Source organism: Heptranchias perlo, chromosome 3 (assembly GCF_035084215.1).
Source record: "Heptranchias perlo isolate sHepPer1 chromosome 3, sHepPer1.hap1, whole genome shotgun sequence".
Taxonomy (NCBI): domain Eukaryota; kingdom Metazoa; phylum Chordata; class Chondrichthyes; order Hexanchiformes; family Hexanchidae; genus Heptranchias; species Heptranchias perlo.
Window position 1 is genome coordinate 86,665,976 of NC_090327.1, and position 18,714 is coordinate 86,684,689.

Here is an 18,714-nt window from a genome sequence, read left to right on the forward strand (position 1 = left end):
ATATTACATCAAAGTATTAGATAAAAAATAAGGACAGGGTGGGGACTGAATTACGTTCTTCCCTCCTGATTGAATTATCTCCTTGCCTCGAACCCTACTTCACCTTAAGGCTACACTTGGACAAGATTCCCTTTGTAAACATCGATCAGTATTATACAAATCTATCACTGCAAACTTTTTATTACAAAACTGGTTGTTTTTCCATGATGTTTCACATAATGTAGCCTTCAGGAGAAGCGGAGTTATAGGGCAGGAATAGTTGGAACATGAAGTGCAGACTAAGGGAGGTACTGAAGAGGTAGAGCTGGATGTCATCAGAATACATATGAAAGTTGACACTGTGACAATGGATGATGTAGCCAATGGAAAGCATGTAGATGATGAAGAGCAGAGCGCTAAGTATGCAATCTTGGGGAGTCCGGAGATGACAGTGCCAGAGTGGGAAGAGAACCTTTTGCTGGAGATGTGCTGGCAGTGTTTCGAAAGATGGAAGTGAAACAACCCAAGTCCATCTGCTGCTGAAAACTTTATCCATGCCTTTGTCATCTCCAGACTCAACCATTCAAATGCTCTCCTGGCCAGCTTCTCATCCTCAACCATCCATAAAGTTCAGCTCATTCTAAACTCTGCTGCTTGTATCCTAACCCGCACCACGTCCCGCTCACCCATCGCTACTGTCATTGCAAACCTTGGCTCCTGGTCCCCCTCATGTTTAAGTCCCTTCATGGCCTCGCTCCTATCTCTGTAACCTCCTCCACCCCTAAAACTCTTGTGTTCCTGACTCTGGCCTCTTGTGCCTTCAGCCGTCATGGTCCTAAGTTCTGGGATTCCACACATACGCTGATGACACCCAATTCTACCTCACCAGCACCTCTCTCAACCCCTCACTGCCTGATTTGTCACGCTGCTTGTCCGACATCCAGTATTGGATGAGCAGATATTTCCTCCAACTAAATATTGGGAAGACTGAAGCCATTGTCTTTGGTCCCTGCCACAAACTCCATTCCCCAGCCACTGACTCCATCCCTCTCCCTGGCCACTGTCTGAGGCTGAACCAGACCGTTCGCAACCTTGGCGTCCTATTTGACCCTGAGCTGAGCTTCAGACCTCATATCTTCTCCATCACTAAGCTGCCTACTTTCACCTCTGTAACATCACCCATCTCCGCCCCGCCTCAGGTCATCTGTTACTGAAATCCTCATCCATGCCTTTGTTACCTCCAGACTCGACTATTCCAATTCTCTCCAGGCCGGCCTCCCATCTTCCACCCTGGCATAAACTTGAGCTCATCCAAAACTCTGCCCATATCCAAACTCGCATCAAGTCCAGTTCATCCATCACCCCTGTACTCGCTGACCTAAATTGGCTCCCAGTCCGGCAATGCCTCGATTTTAAAATTCTCATCCTTGTTTTCAAATCCCTCCCTGGCCTCGCCCCTCCTTATCTCTGTGACCTCCTCCAACCCCACAACCCTCCGAGATCTCTGCGCTCCTCCAATTCTGGTCTCATACGCATCTCTAATTTTAATCGCTCCACCACTGGCAGTCCTGCTCTCAGCTGCCTAGGCCCTAAGCTCTGGAATTCCCTCCGTAAACCTCTCCGCCTCCCTTAAGATCTACCTGTTTGCCCAAGCTTTTGGTCCCCTGTCCTAATGTCTGATAAAGCGCCTTGGGATATTTTAAAGGCGCTATATAAATGCAACTTCTTGTTGTAAACCCCTTCACCTCTCTCTCTCTCTCTGTGTGCGTCTTTAAGACCCGTTTATGAAACCAAGCTTGTAGTCACCTCTCCTAATATATCCTCCTTTGACTCGAGGTCCAATTCTCGTCTGTGAGGTACCTTTGGGGCGTCGCTTTTCGCCGTTAAAGGTGGTCGATAAATGACCATGGCCATGACCGTGCCAACAGCTGCCTTTGCCCACATTAAAGATGATGTGGAGATGCCGGTGATGGACTGGGGTTGACAATTGTAAACAATTTTACAACACCAAGTTATAGTCCAGCAATTTTATTTTAAATTCACAAGCTTTCGGAGCATTAAAGATGGCGGCGTTGCAGTTAACAGGCTGTAATTGCACATGCGCGGTACCGTCCTCAGCTCCCCCCCTCCCCCTCCCCCTCCCTCGAGTTCCCGGATTTCCCAACAAAAAAAAAACCGGTTTCGTCAAATCGCAGCGGCGGCCGGTGCGCGCGACCGAGCGGAGCGTGAGCGTGAGCGGGTCCCGTTCAACCCGCGCCGGACTCAGGGCTGCAGCCGCCCTCCACGGGCCCGGGATGAGCGGCTCCAGGAATAACCGGGTGATGATGGAGGGAGTCGGGGCTCGAGTGGTGCGGGGGCCGGACTGGAAGTGGGGCAAACAAGACGGAGGAGAGGGGCATGTGGGCACCGTCAGGAGCTTCGAGAGCCCCGAGGAGGTGGTGGTGGTGTGGGATAACGGGACCGCCGCCAACTACCGCTGTTCGGGCGCCTACGACCTGCGCATACTGGACAGCGCGCCCACAGGTAAGAGCAGGCGAGGGAGGGAGGCCGGCCGGCCGGCTCATTGTCTTCAGCCTGTCTGAAACCTGCTCCGTGCAGGCCTGCCCGGGGGGAGGGAAAGAGTGAGATTCACAATTAAAGTGACTGCTATTGGAAGTAAATCAATTATTCAAGTGCTCATTAATTTTGTCCTAATTAGTTAAAATTGAAATATAAATAACGGAAACAACATTAATAATTGAAGTAAATACTTATTATTGCTGTTGCTACAGTTGAGGGGCTGAATAATTATTGACATATTGGAGTGACTGCTATTGAAAATGAATGCTGGAATAACTTCATTGTTTAGACACAGTGGAATTTGTGAAAGTAACTAACTGGGTTATTGAAACTGACTTGTTGAAGTAACCAAGTTATATGTTAATATTTTGGAAATTAACACATGACAAAGGCTTCTGCCTTCTTTTCTGTTCTTGTGTTAATTGCAGCTTTGTGCAACCCCTCTTCCTGTTTACTTCCTGCTTTAATTACTCTGATCATGTCTTTTCTAAGTTTTCATGAAATTTATTTTTGCCTTGAGTTGGTTGGGGCAGGGGTACATTAAGTTGTGTGTAAACACTGCACATTGTGGTTGGATCTGACCATCTCCTGATGTAAACAGAACTGTTCCAAAATTAAAAACAAGCTGTGATTGAACAATCTTATCATGTTTTAATTAAAAAGTGCAGTATTCTTAATGGATTTATGATGCTTTCTTCCCTTCTCCCTCCTACCATTGCTACAATTTTTTGATCTTTTGAAGCATAACTTGTGTATCTTACACATGATTTAAACTGCCATTTATTTTTCTGGACTTGGCATTAATTGGTTTTCATTAAAACTTAAGTCATGTGCCTTAATGAAATCTTACCTTGATTACACATTTTTAACCCACTTCACTTATAAGTTATTTATACACCTTCAATTTTGAATTATCTGCAGGGCTTTTTGTGATCTGGGATTTTTTTGTGAATGGATGAGGTAGGATGGGGTGATGACCTTCCTCATCCGTACAGGGATCTGTGTTGGGGCCTCAATTATTTACTGTACTTATTAACGACTTAGATGACTGGATAGAGAGCCACATATCCAACTTTGCTGATGAAACAAAGATAAGCAGCATTGTAAGCAGTGTAGATAGAAGCAGAAAATTACAGAGATAGTAATAGAATAAGTGAATGGGCAAAACTGTGACAAATGGATTTCAGTGTAGGCACGTGTGAGGACATCCACTTTGGACTTAAAAAAGATAGATCGGAGTACTTTCTAAATAGTGAAAAGCTTGAAATAGTGGTGGTCCAAAGAGACTATGGGGTTCATGTGCATAGATCATTAAAATGTCATGGACAGGTACAGAAAATAATCAAAAAGGCTAATGGAATGCTGGCCTTTATATCTAGAGGACCAGAATACAAGTGGGTAGAAGTTATGCTACAGCTGTACAAAGCCCTGGTTAGACCACACCTGGAATACTGTGTTTAGTTCTGGGCACCACACCTTAGGAAGGATATATTAGCCTTGGAGGGAGTGCACCGTAGATTTACTAGAATGATACCTGGACTCTGAGGTTTAAATTATGAGGAGAGATTACACAAACTAGGGTTGTATTCCCTGGAATTTAGAAGATTAAGAGGTGATTTGATCAAAGTTTTCAAGATATTAAGGGGAACTGATAGGGTAGATAGAGAGAAAATATTTGCGCTGGCTGGGGAGTCTAAGACTAGGGGAATGAGCCTAAAAATTAGAGCTAGGACTTTCAGGAGTGAAGTTAAACACTTCTACGCGCAAAAGGTGGTAGAAGTTTGGAACTCTCTTCCGCAAGTGGCAGTTGATGCTAACTCAATTGTTAATTTTAAATCTGAGATTGATAGATTTTTGTTAACCAAAGGTGTTAAGGGATATGGGGTTAAGGCGGGTACATGGAGTTAGGTCACAGATCTGCCATGATCTCATTGCATGGTGGAACAGGCTCGAGGGGCTAAATGGCCTACTCCTGTTCCTATCTGGAGTGTAGTTGGTGAATAATCATACTGGCAAGTATGCAAATGATAGGTCTTGTAAATCCAGAAAACTTTGATTAAAAAATCTATAGTTTTTAAATTTTACTAGTATAATCTGATCTAGTAGAAATTATAGAAGTATGATTGCTGCTTTACTGCAGCAATAAGACCAGCTGGCTAATAAAATGTGTTCTATCCATGAGCATAACTCTGCTGGCAGACTTTAAATTAATACCTCATTATTTGATTACCATTATGACATTTCATTTCTCAGTGGTGGCATCGGTGTATTTCACCCAGTTCCTTTGGTTTCCCTCATCTGAATTAAAGCTTGAAAAAACATAAACCACATTTTTAACCTATGGATTTTTTTTGTTAATACTACCAAAATAGATACATGTGTTTGAAATTCACTTTTTTTTTTCTGTGGTGAGTAATGTTCAATGACTACATCATGTTATAAATGTATGAAATAGGGGCATTGTGCATTGATTTGTTATGATGTAACTTAGAAAATGTGCTGTCATCAGAAACCTAGCTACCAATCTCCTGTATAATCAAGAATTTTGTTTTTTTATGAAAACTTTGGAGAGATTAATGCTCGGATGGGCTTGATTGATTTTAGATGAATAAACCTAACCAGGAGTGTTTTCAAGATAGTAATCTCTCAGCTCCATCAGTGTATTGCTCAGGTAGTTGATTGTATCTGAACTTTTGAGATGAAGTTAGACTTGAAACTACTGTTGTGCATTTATACTACACAGTTGCTTCTGATGGCAGTGGTAGTATCTGGAAGGTTAGCTGTCAGCTGGCCCGTGAAGTCTAGTAATGCACTTTCAACATTGTTGGATTGAATGGATTTTCTGCTGAAATTGAAGAAGGCATTGTCAAACTGTTAAAGCCACATTTGTGATGTATGAAATTGCACACGTGTGAGATGTGTGCAAGCATAGCTTTTCATTGTTCGCATTTGGCTTCCTCAGTCTGACCATGGACCTTCTCCAGTCTTCTGATTATTGTTGAATCCACCCTGCTTTATAAACAGGGCAGAATGAGCACAACACATGCAGCATTCAACTGAGTGTGGCACCAAGGAGCCTTAGGAAAACTGAGGTCAATTGGGGTGGGGGCAGGGTCAAAGGGTAAACCCTCTAATGGCTGGAATCATGCCCCCAAAGGGGGCCAATCAATGCAGACTCAGGACATAGCTATAAGAGTTTCTCAGGTAAGCATCCTTAGCTCAACTGTCTTCAACTGTTTAATCAATGACCTTCTCTCCATTATAGTCAGGAATGGGGCTGTGTGCTAATGATTTCAATGTTGAGCTTCATTCACAACTCCTGTGGCAATGAAGCAGCCCATGTACAGTCTGCAGCAGGAACTTGGATAACATGCATGCTTGGGAGGACAAGTGGCAGGTAACACTTATGGCACATAAGTGTCAGCCAATGTCTAAGAAAAAGCTCAGCCACCTCCACCTCACTTTCAACAGCACCACAATCGAAGAGTTCCCCCACTAGCAACATCTAACGCCATTGACTACAAGATTCTGAGGGGACTCGATGGGGTAGATGCTGAGAGGATGTTACACCTCATGAGGGAATCTAAAACTAGGGAGCATGGTCTCAGAATAAGGGGTCACCTGTTTAAGATGGAAATGAGGAGAAATTTCTTCTCCCAGAGGGTCGTGAATCTTTGGAATTCTTTACCCTAAAAAGCTGTGGAGGCTGAGTCATTGAATACATTCAAGGCTGGGTTGGACAAATTTTTGATCAGCAAGGGAGTCAAAGGATATGGGGAAAGGGCGGGAAAGTGGAGTTGAGGTAAAAATCAGATCAGCCGTGATCTCATCAAATGGTGGAGCAGGCTCGAGGGGCCGAATGGCCTACTCCTGCTCCTATCTCTTATGGTCTTATGAACCAGCCATATCAACAGCCGTATCAACATTGTGGCTGCAAGAGCAGAGAAAAGGCTGGATGTTCTGCGGCTTACCTGTTGACCTCTGAAAGCCTCTCCACCATCCACGATGCTCAAGTCAGGAGGGTGATGGAATACTTGCCCCTTGCCTGGTTGGGTGCAGCTGCAACAACTCTCAAATCTCAACAACATCCATAACGGAGCAGTTTGTTTGATTGCCACTCCTGCCACTGGACTTTATCCACCCCCTCCATCGGTAAAGCACTGTGGGTGCAGTATGTACGATCTACAAGATGTACTGCAGTAGCTCACCAAGGTTACTGTAATAGCACCATCCTCCCATGCAACCCCTGCCACTGTCAAGAACAAGAGCAGCAATATCATGGGGACACCATTGACTTCAAGTAGCATGTTGTCCTGACTTGGAAAAATATCACTGTTCCTTCATTATCACTGGGTCAATATCCTGGAATTCGCTACCTGATATCATTGTGGGAGTACCATTGCCACAAGGACTGTAGTGGTTGAAGAATGCCCACCACCAGAGCAACTGGGGATGGGCGGTAAATTAAGCTTTGCCAGTGTCACCCATGTTCCGTGAGGAAATGTTTAAAAAAAAATTGAAGGATTAAGAATTGTAGAGTTGGTGGGAAAGTTTTTTTTTGTGATGCGCGACAGCGATAATGGGGACAATTCATGCAGTTAATATAAGGTGTCGTTATTGTAGGATTAGAAATTATATTGCATTACTCTGGATTTCAGTGATATCCTGTAACTGATAGAAAATAACAGTATTGTGCAGATAATGCACAATAAATAATTAGAGCAAGGTATTTGTCATGACAAAAAACAATGACAATCAAGGGGATAATTGCGTTTATTTTTTCAGGCCAAGTCTTACTGTGTCAGTGTTTCTTACCTGCTTGCCTTCCTGCCATGCTTTCTAAGTCAGCCCTTCTCCCTTCCAAAGTGTCAATTTGGCTCAGTTGGTATAACTTTCACCTCTGAGTCAGAAGTTTGTGGGCTTAAGTTCCACTCCATGACTTTAGCGCATAATCTATGCTGATACTTCAGTGCAGCACTGAGAGAGTGCTGTGTTGTCAGAGGTGCTGTCTTTCAGAGGAGATGTTAAACTGAGGCCCTGTCTGCCGTGGGATCTTTGAAGAAGTTGTCACGATGCTACTTGAAGAGGAGCTGGTGTGTCGTCCTGGCCATTATTCATCCCTTAACCAACGGCGTCAAAAACAGATTAACTGGCTATTTATCTCATTTACTGTTTGAGACCTTGCTGTCCTTAAATTGGCTGCTGCGAGTACCTACAAACAATAATGGCTACACTTCAAAAGTAATTCTTGGCTACGAGGGTGTGAAAGGCTCTACGTAAATGCCAGTTCTTTATCTCTTGATCAGTCAATGTGTTGAGCTCCTGGTGCTATGCATGTTGATTTACTCACCATGTTTGATTGCAAATATAATTCAGTGACTACAGCCTGCCTGCGGGACTTTTTTAAGGTAATTTTATTTCAAGGGACTAAACATTACAAAAAATAGATTGCCAATTTTCCTATTTCGAATTGCAATCATTTAGCAATTAGCGGTCCAGGTATAACTTAAAATTTTCAAAACCGTAATTTATAAAAATGGAAGTTGTGTGCTAGTGTATATTCTCAACATGGTATTTTCAGAGAGTACACTGATAGCCTAATTGTGCATATTTGTACAGGCCTGAGGAGTATCCCTCTTGAGCTACTCTCTCAACACCCAAGATACTCAAGCATTTATCTTTGCCTTTTGCATTCACCATATGGATAGTACTCTCAAAGTCTAAAAGGGGCAGGGGTGTGAAATTTAGGTCACCAAATAAAATAATAGTGACTGGGAGTCATAGAACAATCCTTTATAAGTACCGCTTGGTAGTTTGAGTCAACACGGACTTGAGATATGGTACTTGTGGTGAATATCAACTTGATAGATTCTGCCCATTTCGTTAGATGAATGCTAGAGAAGATGTGCCATTTCTGTACACACCTGGTCTTGCCCCCAAGTCCCATCTTTTGGGAAATGGCACAGCATCCTACAAAGATCACAAGTAGCACTGATGTTCTCTAAGATTCATTCTCCTGTCTGCTAGACCAGGGGAGCAAGATCTGCCTTGAATGCTCAGATTAGCGCAGCTACTGTTGCTGGCAGCAAGATGATGCATCCTCCCACTTTGATGAAATCCCACCCTTCCCACTATAAACATGTGGATTAGGCACTTGTGGGGAATATACCAGTCAGAGTTTGCAGTTTATGGACTCAGTCTAGAAATGGGAATATATTAAGCAGTCCAGACCACTTTCCTGGAGATCCATATCCTAGGTCCATTTTTAGAAACCCTACAACACATTCTGGTAGCGAGAGAGTAGGTTAATGTCAATGAGGATATGTGCTTCCATTGATTCACAACTTTACAGAAAAAGTGACCTAACCCAAAAACACCTTGATTGGTTTGCAGCAGGCACGCTTATGATAGGGCACAATTCAGCATTTCCCCTAGTGCAGCCCTATTAGGGGCTTTACTAATCCATTGAGCAATTGTGAAATTTCCTCTCCACTAAATGCGAAGTATCAATTTCAGTTGAGAGGCAGAACTTAAATGTGATCTCTCGGATATGCTATCTTGCATTTTTAGTCATGTATAAATAGTTCCGAAGTTGCATCCATCTTCAATTTTTGTATTGAAGAAATCTACAGAACTCAACAATTGAGTCCTGAAATTATATAATTTATGCCATTTTGAAAGAGAGTAAAATTTTCAGCGTTTGCAAATGAAGTTACTCACCATCAGTTTACATTTTGTTTTGTAAGTCCAATTGATAATCCTAATCAGCTATGATGTCCCCTATGTGAATCGTAACTGGAGGATGTTCTGCATTATCTGATTATTGGCTGAAGTTCTAAACTCGCACTGAACAGATGGTGTGGGTGTTCAGAAATAACTTTTCTTTTGTCCTCCAATCTTCTTTCCTTCCTTCTGATGCCCTGAACCATGCTGGCTTATAGTTCCATAAAGACCAGCTGTCCTCTAGTAGCTTGTCCAAGTGAGTGTTCTTCATATGCAGATCTAGACAGTGATTGTTGGCAGGCAACTTGCTTTGGGGCACCCATTCCAGTGTTCATCAGACTTCATTTTCTAGCAGAGTCATGAGTGGGAACCCTGGCTGATTTTTAAAAAATTCTTCCCCTTTCCAACCCAGTGACACTGAGGCCAGTTGTAGTGTCTCTACTGCCTTTCCAGCTAAGATCAGTTAGCTTAGCACACAATAGGGAATTAATCAGGGACCTTCCAACTCTGTATAACTCATGACACTAGCAGGGAGTGCAGTTAACCACAGTGGTATTGGAGGTGCTATTGAAATATTGTAACTTTAAAACAACAGTTTTGACAATAAACCAGTTAGGGAACAGTTAATTGAAAGGCACAGTTCTTGGTTGTGATTTATTGTAGTGTTGTTAAAAATGGATTTATGGCTACAATTTCCCCGTTTCGCCATTCAATCAGATCATGGCTGATCTGCACCTCAACTCCATTTGCTCGCCTTTGACGCATATCCCTGGATACCCTTGCTTAATATAAATCTGTCGATCTCAGTCCTGAAATTTTCAGTTAACCTAGCACCCACAGCCTTTTGAGGGAGAGACTTCCATATTTCCACCACCCTTTGTGTGAAAATGTGCTTCCTGATTTCACTGCTGAATGGCCTAGCTTTAACATTAAGATTGCGCCCCCTTGATCTGGATTCCCCCGCCAGAGGAAATAGCTTCTCTGTATCGAATCATTTTATCGTTTTAAACACCTGAATTAAATCACCCCTCAACCATCTAAACTTAAGGGAATACAACCCAAGTTTATGCAATCTGTCTTCATACTTTAACCCTTTAAGTCCCATCATCATTCTGGTGAAGCAGTGCTGTACACACTCTAAGGCTGATATATCCTTCCTGTGGTGCGGTGCCCAGAACTGAATTCAATACTCCAAATGGGGTCTGACCAAGGCTTTGTACATCTAAAGCATAACTCCCTCCCCTTTGTAATCCAACCCTCTTGAGATAAAAGCCAACATTCCATTAGACTTTTTGATTACTTTTTGTAATGTCTTAATGCACGTTAAGCTTGTGGCTTCAGAGTTCCAAGCCATGCAGTGGAAGGGCTTCCTTTGGCCATTGTGTTAGATCCAGGATAAACTCTGACATGAACTTACGGCAAAAAAAAAAGGAATGTCTGTGGAGGGGGATCCCACCTATACTGATCTGTTGCTCAGCACGCGAGAGGGGTGTCGGCCTCAAGGGGGAAAGATGTCTTTGTCATAGTCCTTTGCGTGAGGATAAAGGGAGCAAGCAGTTGGTGAATAGTATTAGACTTGGATATCTAGAACATTAACATGGCTGGTATTTTGGAAGTAGCAGGAAGCTTACAGGTGCTCTGCACTGGCAGGCTGCATAGTTAAACTCCAGCAATATCCCTATGCAAACACTTTGGTGGGGTGGAATCCTCTAAACCATGGCTGTTCCCAACTTTCCATAAGCTCTTTGGTCATGCTACGAGGGTATCTCCCTTCATGGAGAGCATTTAAATTCTCAAGCAAACAGAAACTGCTTACATGGTGATGTGTTTTGCCACATACCAGACATCTAGCTAATCAAATAAAAATGAGTTTTTTTCAGTAATTGTTGCTCCTGCCAAGCAAGAGAGCCTAAAGAATAACTTCAGCATAGAATAAACTTGTGTGCAACTATGGTAAAGATTTGAATAAGCTGTTACATAGCAGTGAAACCATTCATGTTTTGTACCATCCATATAAACTTTCTGTAGTTAAATTAGAACAGACATTAGTGGCAAACCCCGGAGCTTTGGAATTTTCTTTTGTAAACAGTCTTGTTACACCCTGTATACATGTCACTTTGAGTTTGAAATACATTTTCTTTTAGGCATGCGAGGCTGCAAATGCAGTCTGTTTGTACAAGCTCCAACAAGATTATTGCATCCTTTTTTTTTCTGCATTCAGCAGCATTTTAAATGTAATAATCATACAACTTTGGTAGAAATTTTATTCCTGGAAGCCCTTGGATATAGTTTATTCACATAATAAATTTGAAGTACACTTTGGAATTTAGTGCCCTTTTATGTATGCAACCTTGTAGGAATAAATGGAAATGCTCTGATTTTTATTGAAAATTTGTCCCTTGACTAGCACCTGATCACGCAGAACAGCCCGTTCAACTATATTTTGTTTGTAAGTTAGGTTGTATAGAAAAAAAATACATAGTTACAGCTGCTGATCTAAGTGAAAGTCAAAACTGATGACTGATGATTCAAAATTGTTTGTGCTAAAAAATGAAACTCTCCAATAATTTATTAAATAACAGTAAAGTGGGAATTTAATGCTAATTTTTTTTTAATTATCAGAATTTGAATTAAGCAACTTTAACTTGCTGTATTTTCCTTAAGGGCAGCTTTTAAGTGGTTACACTGTGCGAAGCTTGGTTGTTAGAAAGCAGTTTCAGATTTTTTTATCCATTCATGGGATTGGGCGTCGCTGGCGAGGCCAGCATTTATTGCCCATCCCTAATTGCCCTTGAGAAGGTGGTGGTGAGCCGCCTTCTTGAACCGCTGCAGTCCGTGTGATGAAGGTTCTCCCACAGTGCTGTTAGGAAGGGAGTTCCAGGATTTTGACCCAGCGACGATGAAGGAACGGCGATATATTTCCAAGTTGGGATGGTGTGTGACTTGGAGGGGAACATGCAGGTGGTGTTGTTTCCTTGTGGCTGCTGCCCTTGTCCTTCTAGGTGGTAGAGGCCACGGGTTCGGGAAGTGCTGTCGAAGAAGCCTTGGCGAGTTGCTGCAGTGCATCCTGTGGATGGTACACACTGCAGCCACAGTGTGCCGGTGGTGAAGGGAGTGAATGTTTAAGGTGGTGAATGGGGTGCCAATCAAATGGGTTGCTTTGTCCTGGGTGGTGTCGAGCTACTTGAGTGTTGTTGGAGCTGTACTCATCCAGGCAAGTGGAGAGTATTCCATCACACTCCTGACTTGTGCCTTGTAGATGGTGGAAAGGCTTTGGGGAGTCAGGAGGTGAGTCACTCACTGCAGAATACCCAGCCTCTGACCTGCTCTTGTAGCCACAGTGTTAAGCTTAGTTTCTGGTCAATGGTGACCCCCAGGATGTTGATGGTGGGGGATTCGGTGATTGTAATGCCGTTGAATGTCAAGGGGAGGTGGTTAGACTCTCTTTTGTTGGAGATGGTCATTGCCTGGCACTTATCTGGCGCGAATGTTACTTGCCACTTATCAGCCCAAGCCTGGAGGTTGTCCAGGTCTTGCTGCATGCGGACAAGGACTGCTGCATTACCTGAGGGGTTGCGAATGGAACTGAACACTGTGCAATTATCAGCAAATATCCCCACTTCTGACCTTATGATGAAGCAGCTGAAGATGGTTGGGCCTAGAACACTGCCCTGAGGAACTCCTGCAGTGATGTCCTGGGGCTGAGATGATTGGCCTCCAACAAGCACTACCATCTTCCTTTGTGCTAGGTATGACTCCAGCCACTGGAGAGTTTTTCCCCTAATTCCCATTGACTTCAATTTTACTAGGGCTCCTTGGTGCCACACTGTCAAATGCTACCTTGATGTCAAGGGCAGTCACTCTCACCTCACCTCTGAAATTCAGCTCTTTTGTCCATGTTTCGACCAAGGCTGTAATGAGGTCTGGAGCCAAGTGGTCCTGGCGGAACCTAAACTGGGTATAGCTTGCGATTGTAAATGAGTTTTAAAAAAGGCTGCACAGTGTAAATGAGGATGGAAATGGATCCCTGGGAACCACAGCTTCAATTAGAAACAATTCTGCAGTATAGAGTGGCTTTGGCGAGAATTTTACTTGGTGCCTATTTTAATGATGAAAACCAGGTTATCAGAGGCTTGAAACCCTCTTATTTGTCTAAGTGTTTCCATGTTCATGGCTGGTTGAAGATGCAAGGGGAAAAAAATATAACACACTAAGTTGTACAGCTAATTTTTGTTAAATTTTGAGTGTTGATGAGGACATTGGGGGAGCCAGTGGGGAGAGGTCATTTAAGTCCAAAATTATCCAGGAGCTGAATTATCTTAACATCATTAGATTCAATATAATCATTAACTTTAGCTGTCCTGATGACACTGTAATTTTAATTGTTAATTTAGTTTCATCACATTGTTGAACTCAGTAATTGCTCTCAGACAGTTTTTCCCCAACTTTAGCTTTCTCTATTAAAGATATTGGGGAAAAAAATCAAAATAGAAGACAGACCACAAATGATTTAAGTTAACAATTCTTGTTTCAGAACTCAGTTTCAGAAATGTTTGTCCTGGTTCAGGTACATAGAAAGAGTTTGTTGTCTTCACTGTTTAAATATCTTGGGACTGGCCAGATGGTCTGCGGTGGTCTCTTTGCTCTTGTACATTCCTAAGATCTGTATTTCTCGCCCCATCATCTTGACGTTACTTGTGCTGCAACATGGTTCAGTGATTGCCAATGGCCCTGTCAGTGAACTTCCATGGGCTATTCAGTTATGGAGGACATCGCAGGGAATCTGATTTCAGCTGAAGTTAATACACTTACAACAAGGGGTATAGTACAGCAATTTTTTTTCTACCCTAGGGTATCCGGATCGCGTGTCTTTTTTAGCAGAGTTTGCATTCAGTTTCAAGTCTGGCTCGTGATCTGAAGAAATGAAGACTGTAGTTAGTTCTTTGTCTTAACCAGCCTTTCAATCAGTGCAGCGTTTCAATTGACTTATCTGTAGTGGAACTTAAAAGTAAGCACTGAATGAGATAAGGCCAGGTAGCAAATCAAGCATCCTCCTTCCAACAGATAAGTTTAGTTTGTATTGTCATGTAACATTTATTGATCTCTTGAGCAAGGTCAATAACCACAGATTAAATTGTAAGATAACTGTGAAATTTCTCTGACCCCTTCCATTCCCCCATAGGTAATTAAGTGAAAAGTCCAGGATATCGATCTAACATTACATTCTCTGTTATTCAATCTTAACAAGATACATTTTCCCAAAGTTCCAATAGGACTGGTACCATCATGTTCCATTTATGTCTATATTTGCCCATTATAACTTTCAATTCTGTAGATATTCATCAAGGGCCTTTGTAAAGCAATTCATTGACATGATCTTACAGGAGGATATCAGTGTAAAGTACTCCTTTCTCCTACAAAACTTTTTTTATGAATCATTCTCTGCTCATTTTTGGTGGCAGATATTTACATTTAATATGTGTTAGCAATTTTCAGACCTGCAATATTGTGCCTCAGCTGGAAAAGCCTCTTCTGATGATTGCTCCGTTGGCTTCCTGTCTGGTTAGCCACCATAGAAGTGAGCTGGTTTAGCATTCTTTTTGCTCAGAATGTCAATTCTACTGATTATCAAAAACCCAGCTGGTGCTGACCCTTTACCATGTGTTTGAGGGCTAGGATCAGTATTCAGGAGCAAGAAAGATGCTAATCTTACAGTTCAGTGGCAGTCAACCAGAGAGGCACCTGCGGATCCAGAAAAAGCATCTTTTTTTAGTGAGTTGTTAATTTTTTATTATATAAAATAAATTTAATGGAGTTGAGAGTAGTAACTTGTTTCTTCTCCCATCCTCCCAAAGTTTCTTCTAATCTTCAACTTCTCTTTTGGGTCACCCAGTTTCTTCCTGATCCCTAGTTCTGTAATTATCATTTAGGTTAAATTGGTTACTTGAATTTATTTTATCTATATGTGACTTTTTAAAGATCTGGATCATTTTTGTGCGGTGAAAACAAGCACAGTTTTTAAATTTCATCAGATGGTCTCAATTGGTGGATGCCTTGTATGATGGAATGGCAAACATGATTTGGCTTAAAAAGATGTCCATCAGGCATCTGTTTTTAAAACTTTCAATTTTTTTTTTGTCTGATGTGGGTAGGATAGTCTGGACCAAACAAGTACTGGCATGCATGGCTCAACATTCAAGTTCTACACTTGCACACTTGCCAGTGGAGGACACTGGATAGCAAGAAGGAGTGGAATTCCTGACTGATTTTCCCATTTGTTCTTTCTTTTTAATCCCACCCTCTATGCAGCCTCGGGATACTAAGGCTATTTATGGTGCCAATAAATGACTGAGATTAGTTATTTCAGCACAGACCAGGAATCTGGGATCTTCCTGATCTGTGTGGTTCTAGATTTCTGGGCATACATAAAGACAAAGCTGTCTTAATACTCAACCCACATCAGAACTTAGGCTAACACTTTTTTTTGTTAAACATTTCTTAAAGGGATCAAGCATGATGGGACAATGTGTGATACGTGTCGTCAGCAGCCGATTATTGGCATTCGCTGGAAGTGTGCAGAGTGTACTAATTATGACCTTTGCACAGTTTGCTACCATGGCGATAAGCACCATCTGAGGCACAGGTTCTATAGAATCACCATTCCTGGGAGTGAGAGGTAAGTGTACAGAAGAATTGTGGGTTGGTGGAAGCCTTATCTGGTCATCCTGTATACTTTGGTGATCTTATCCTGTCATGCAAAATTTCAGCACTCTAGAATGTTTTAATTGGTTAGTTCATGCCATTAGCCTCGCTATTAAAATGGGTAGAAATAGCTTCCCGATGGCTTGATGAATTCATCCAGCGAGCAGCTGAGCTGTGCAGACCACCAGTGTCCCAGGTTTGATCCCTGATCTTGCTGAGTTAGCTTACCTCAGCGAGGTTTGTGTTAGGACCACTATGATTGGTCTTGGTGACCCTTGGTTGGGGAGAGGAAAATCAGCCAGAAATTCCTGGTCCTGGTCACCATTTAGCCACTCTATTGGTAGTGTGTAGATGTTTGGTGAGGACAAGATTGGGATCAGCTGTCTTCCATTCCTGGTCACATAATCTGCCAGTACATATTAATGATGCTTGTACTTGGATAATAGCCACTTTCGTATGTGTGGAACTCTACCCCAGCAAGGAGTCATTGCCCATAGAAGAAAATAGGGGGAGGAAGCTGGTCTAGTGACATGTAGAGGTTAAATCTGTATTTACAACAGGTCAGAGCTGCTAGATAGTGTAGAAACTGATTTCTTTCCCCACATCACAATCAGAATGACATCTGGAGAAAAATAACGTGTTTATAACCAGGGTGGCTGAAATTCAGTTTTTTTTTTAGTTTGTCCCTTTCAGATTCTTATTTCCAGGGTTTCATTGTTAAGCTCAGTGTACTGTGTGACATCTTCATCCTTAACTCCATTGGTAAACCAGATCCTATTTCATTTCAATTACTGTTGATTATTTGCCAAAAACATGTAATATGCACAGATAGCCACGGTACTGGTTCAGTTCCATCGTGGCCATGTAAAAGCTCCTCTTAACCAAGTGAGAAGCAAATCTGGGACTTTTTTGCTGGATCAAGATTGCACCAACTAGGGCTTGAAATTAGAATGTCTACCTGCTCTCTGGACAAGGGAATGGTGTATGGTTTGGAATTACGATGTCCAATCCATTGCGTGTTGAATGAATATGGCTCACTTGTGGCTTTCAAAAAAGATTTGCTGGACTCAGAACTTGTCTCAGGTGGGAAGTTATCAGTTATATGATCAAAGGTAGAGGGTTTAATCATATAATGGTTACAGCACAGGAGGAGGCCATTTGGCACATTGAGCCGTTGCATGTGATAATTCTGTATTCCAAAGTGAAGAGTGTTATGAATTTAGTATTTTTGAACCATCTGTGGAGAGACCTTATAATACATTCCAGAGAACCTAGGACCTGAAGGTGGCAGTGGCATTTGATCTTATTCTCCTTTCAATCAATGGCTTTTGGTTGGCTGGGTCGCAGCAACTCACTCAGCATTGTCAAAGAGAAGTGCATTTGTACATTACTAATGTCCAGAATATGCTACTTCTGATCATTTGTTGTTAGATGAAAAGGGCATGGCTCAAGACTTCAAGAAAACCAAAGTAAATTGTGAGTTGAATATGATGTTTAATCTTGATTTTGCCTGACTGAAAGGCGATTTAACTGTACATTATCCACTCACTAGTTGTGGCCCATTGCTCCCAAAGTATGGATATCCCTGACGTAGGGAGACCTAAAGAGAAGACACTTTTTTTTAATAATGGGGGGAGGGAGGAGACTATGGTCTTTCTGGGCTGTATGGAAATCCAAATTAATTCCAGTTTTTCTTTTTTTTTCAAGAATTTAATATTTGTTTTCTTTTGATTAGAGTTTTGCTGGAGTCTCGACGGAAGTCAAAGAAGATAACTGCAAGAGGGATTTTTGCTGGCGCACGAGTGGTGCGTGGAGTGGACTGGCAGTGGGAGGACCAAGATGGGGGCAATGGACGCAGGGGAAAGGTGAGCAGTCTGTTTTAACGATGATTGGGATTTGTTCGGTAGTCAAGGTATTAGTTGATTATTTGATGGTATTGTTGCAGTGGTGACCTACAACTGATGTCATTCTTTTGCTGAGTTAGCACCAAGGTGGCATCAGAATGATGGTGGATAAAATGCACATCTGTGCTTGATGTTTTTATATTTAATGCACTTTGCCATCAACTGTAATGTAACTGATGAGAGGCAGTTGAGATTGAATTATGGTCGGCACCTCAAGTGATGTGTAAATTTGATTTCACGGGTCTGTGGATTGCATTCTGTTTATACTATTCATTAAAAATAGAACAGAAGTAAAAAGATGTTTCATGGTTTGCTGTGTTCCTTTATGGTTTGATTTCAGGGAGGTTGGAGATAGTGATCAATGGTCTTTGAGGTGTTGCTTTAGAATGTTTACACTTTGAAAATTCTCTTCACATTTTAACGGAAAATTATGTCATCTTGAAATTGATCTAGAATGCACCAGTCATAAGCGGTTGAAAAGCAACACAGTTGAAAGTATCACATCTCAGGATGTCACATGTCCAGGGCTGACATGTTAACTTAACTGTTAATTTTTTTTCCTGCAAATGTCCTGGTTTCTCACTTAACGGCAGTCCATGCTAATTAAGGCACGCACATCCACTATTCATTTTGGCTGCACCCACCAGCCCTGCTGAGTGACCTGACCTGACTCAATCCCAGTACTCTTGACCTCAGCTGTTTTGGAGTCCTTGGGAATATGGCCCAATCCTCCTGGAGTTGGTACTAGCCTGTGCTGAGGTCCCGGCTGAATCCTATTGATCTGTGGTTTTCTCATCAGCTGTGGCAGAGTTCAGACCTTCTACTGCTAACTAATAACTGAAAATAC

At 42.2% G+C, this 18,714-nt stretch overlaps 1 protein-coding gene and 1 long non-coding RNA gene across 3 annotated transcripts in view; one reads left to right on the forward strand and one right to left on the reverse strand.

The window, feature by feature from the left end:
- Positions 1–2,137: 2,137 nt before the first annotated feature.
- Positions 2,138–18,714, forward strand: part of mib1 (MIB E3 ubiquitin protein ligase 1) — a 176,970-nt gene continuing 160,393 nt past the window's right edge. Inside the window, exons 1-3 of one of the 2 annotated variants that reach the window (XM_067980727.1) lie at positions 2,138–2,502; positions 15,766–15,937; positions 17,699–17,828. In XM_067980727.1, coding sequence (XP_067836828.1) covers positions 2,274–2,502; positions 15,766–15,937; positions 17,699–17,828 — 531 coding nt within the window. In that variant the 5' untranslated portion in view covers positions 2,138–2,273. The remainder of the gene's footprint in view (positions 2,503–15,765; positions 15,938–17,698; positions 17,829–18,714) is intronic. The other variant, XM_067980726.1, reaches the window with a different exon arrangement.
- Positions 13,824–18,714, reverse strand: part of LOC137317146 (uncharacterized) — a 51,262-nt gene continuing 46,371 nt past the window's right edge. Inside the window, exon 3 of the long non-coding RNA XR_010961635.1 lies at positions 13,824–14,175. This is a non-coding gene — a long non-coding RNA (uncharacterized lncRNA). The remainder of the gene's footprint in view (positions 14,176–18,714) is intronic.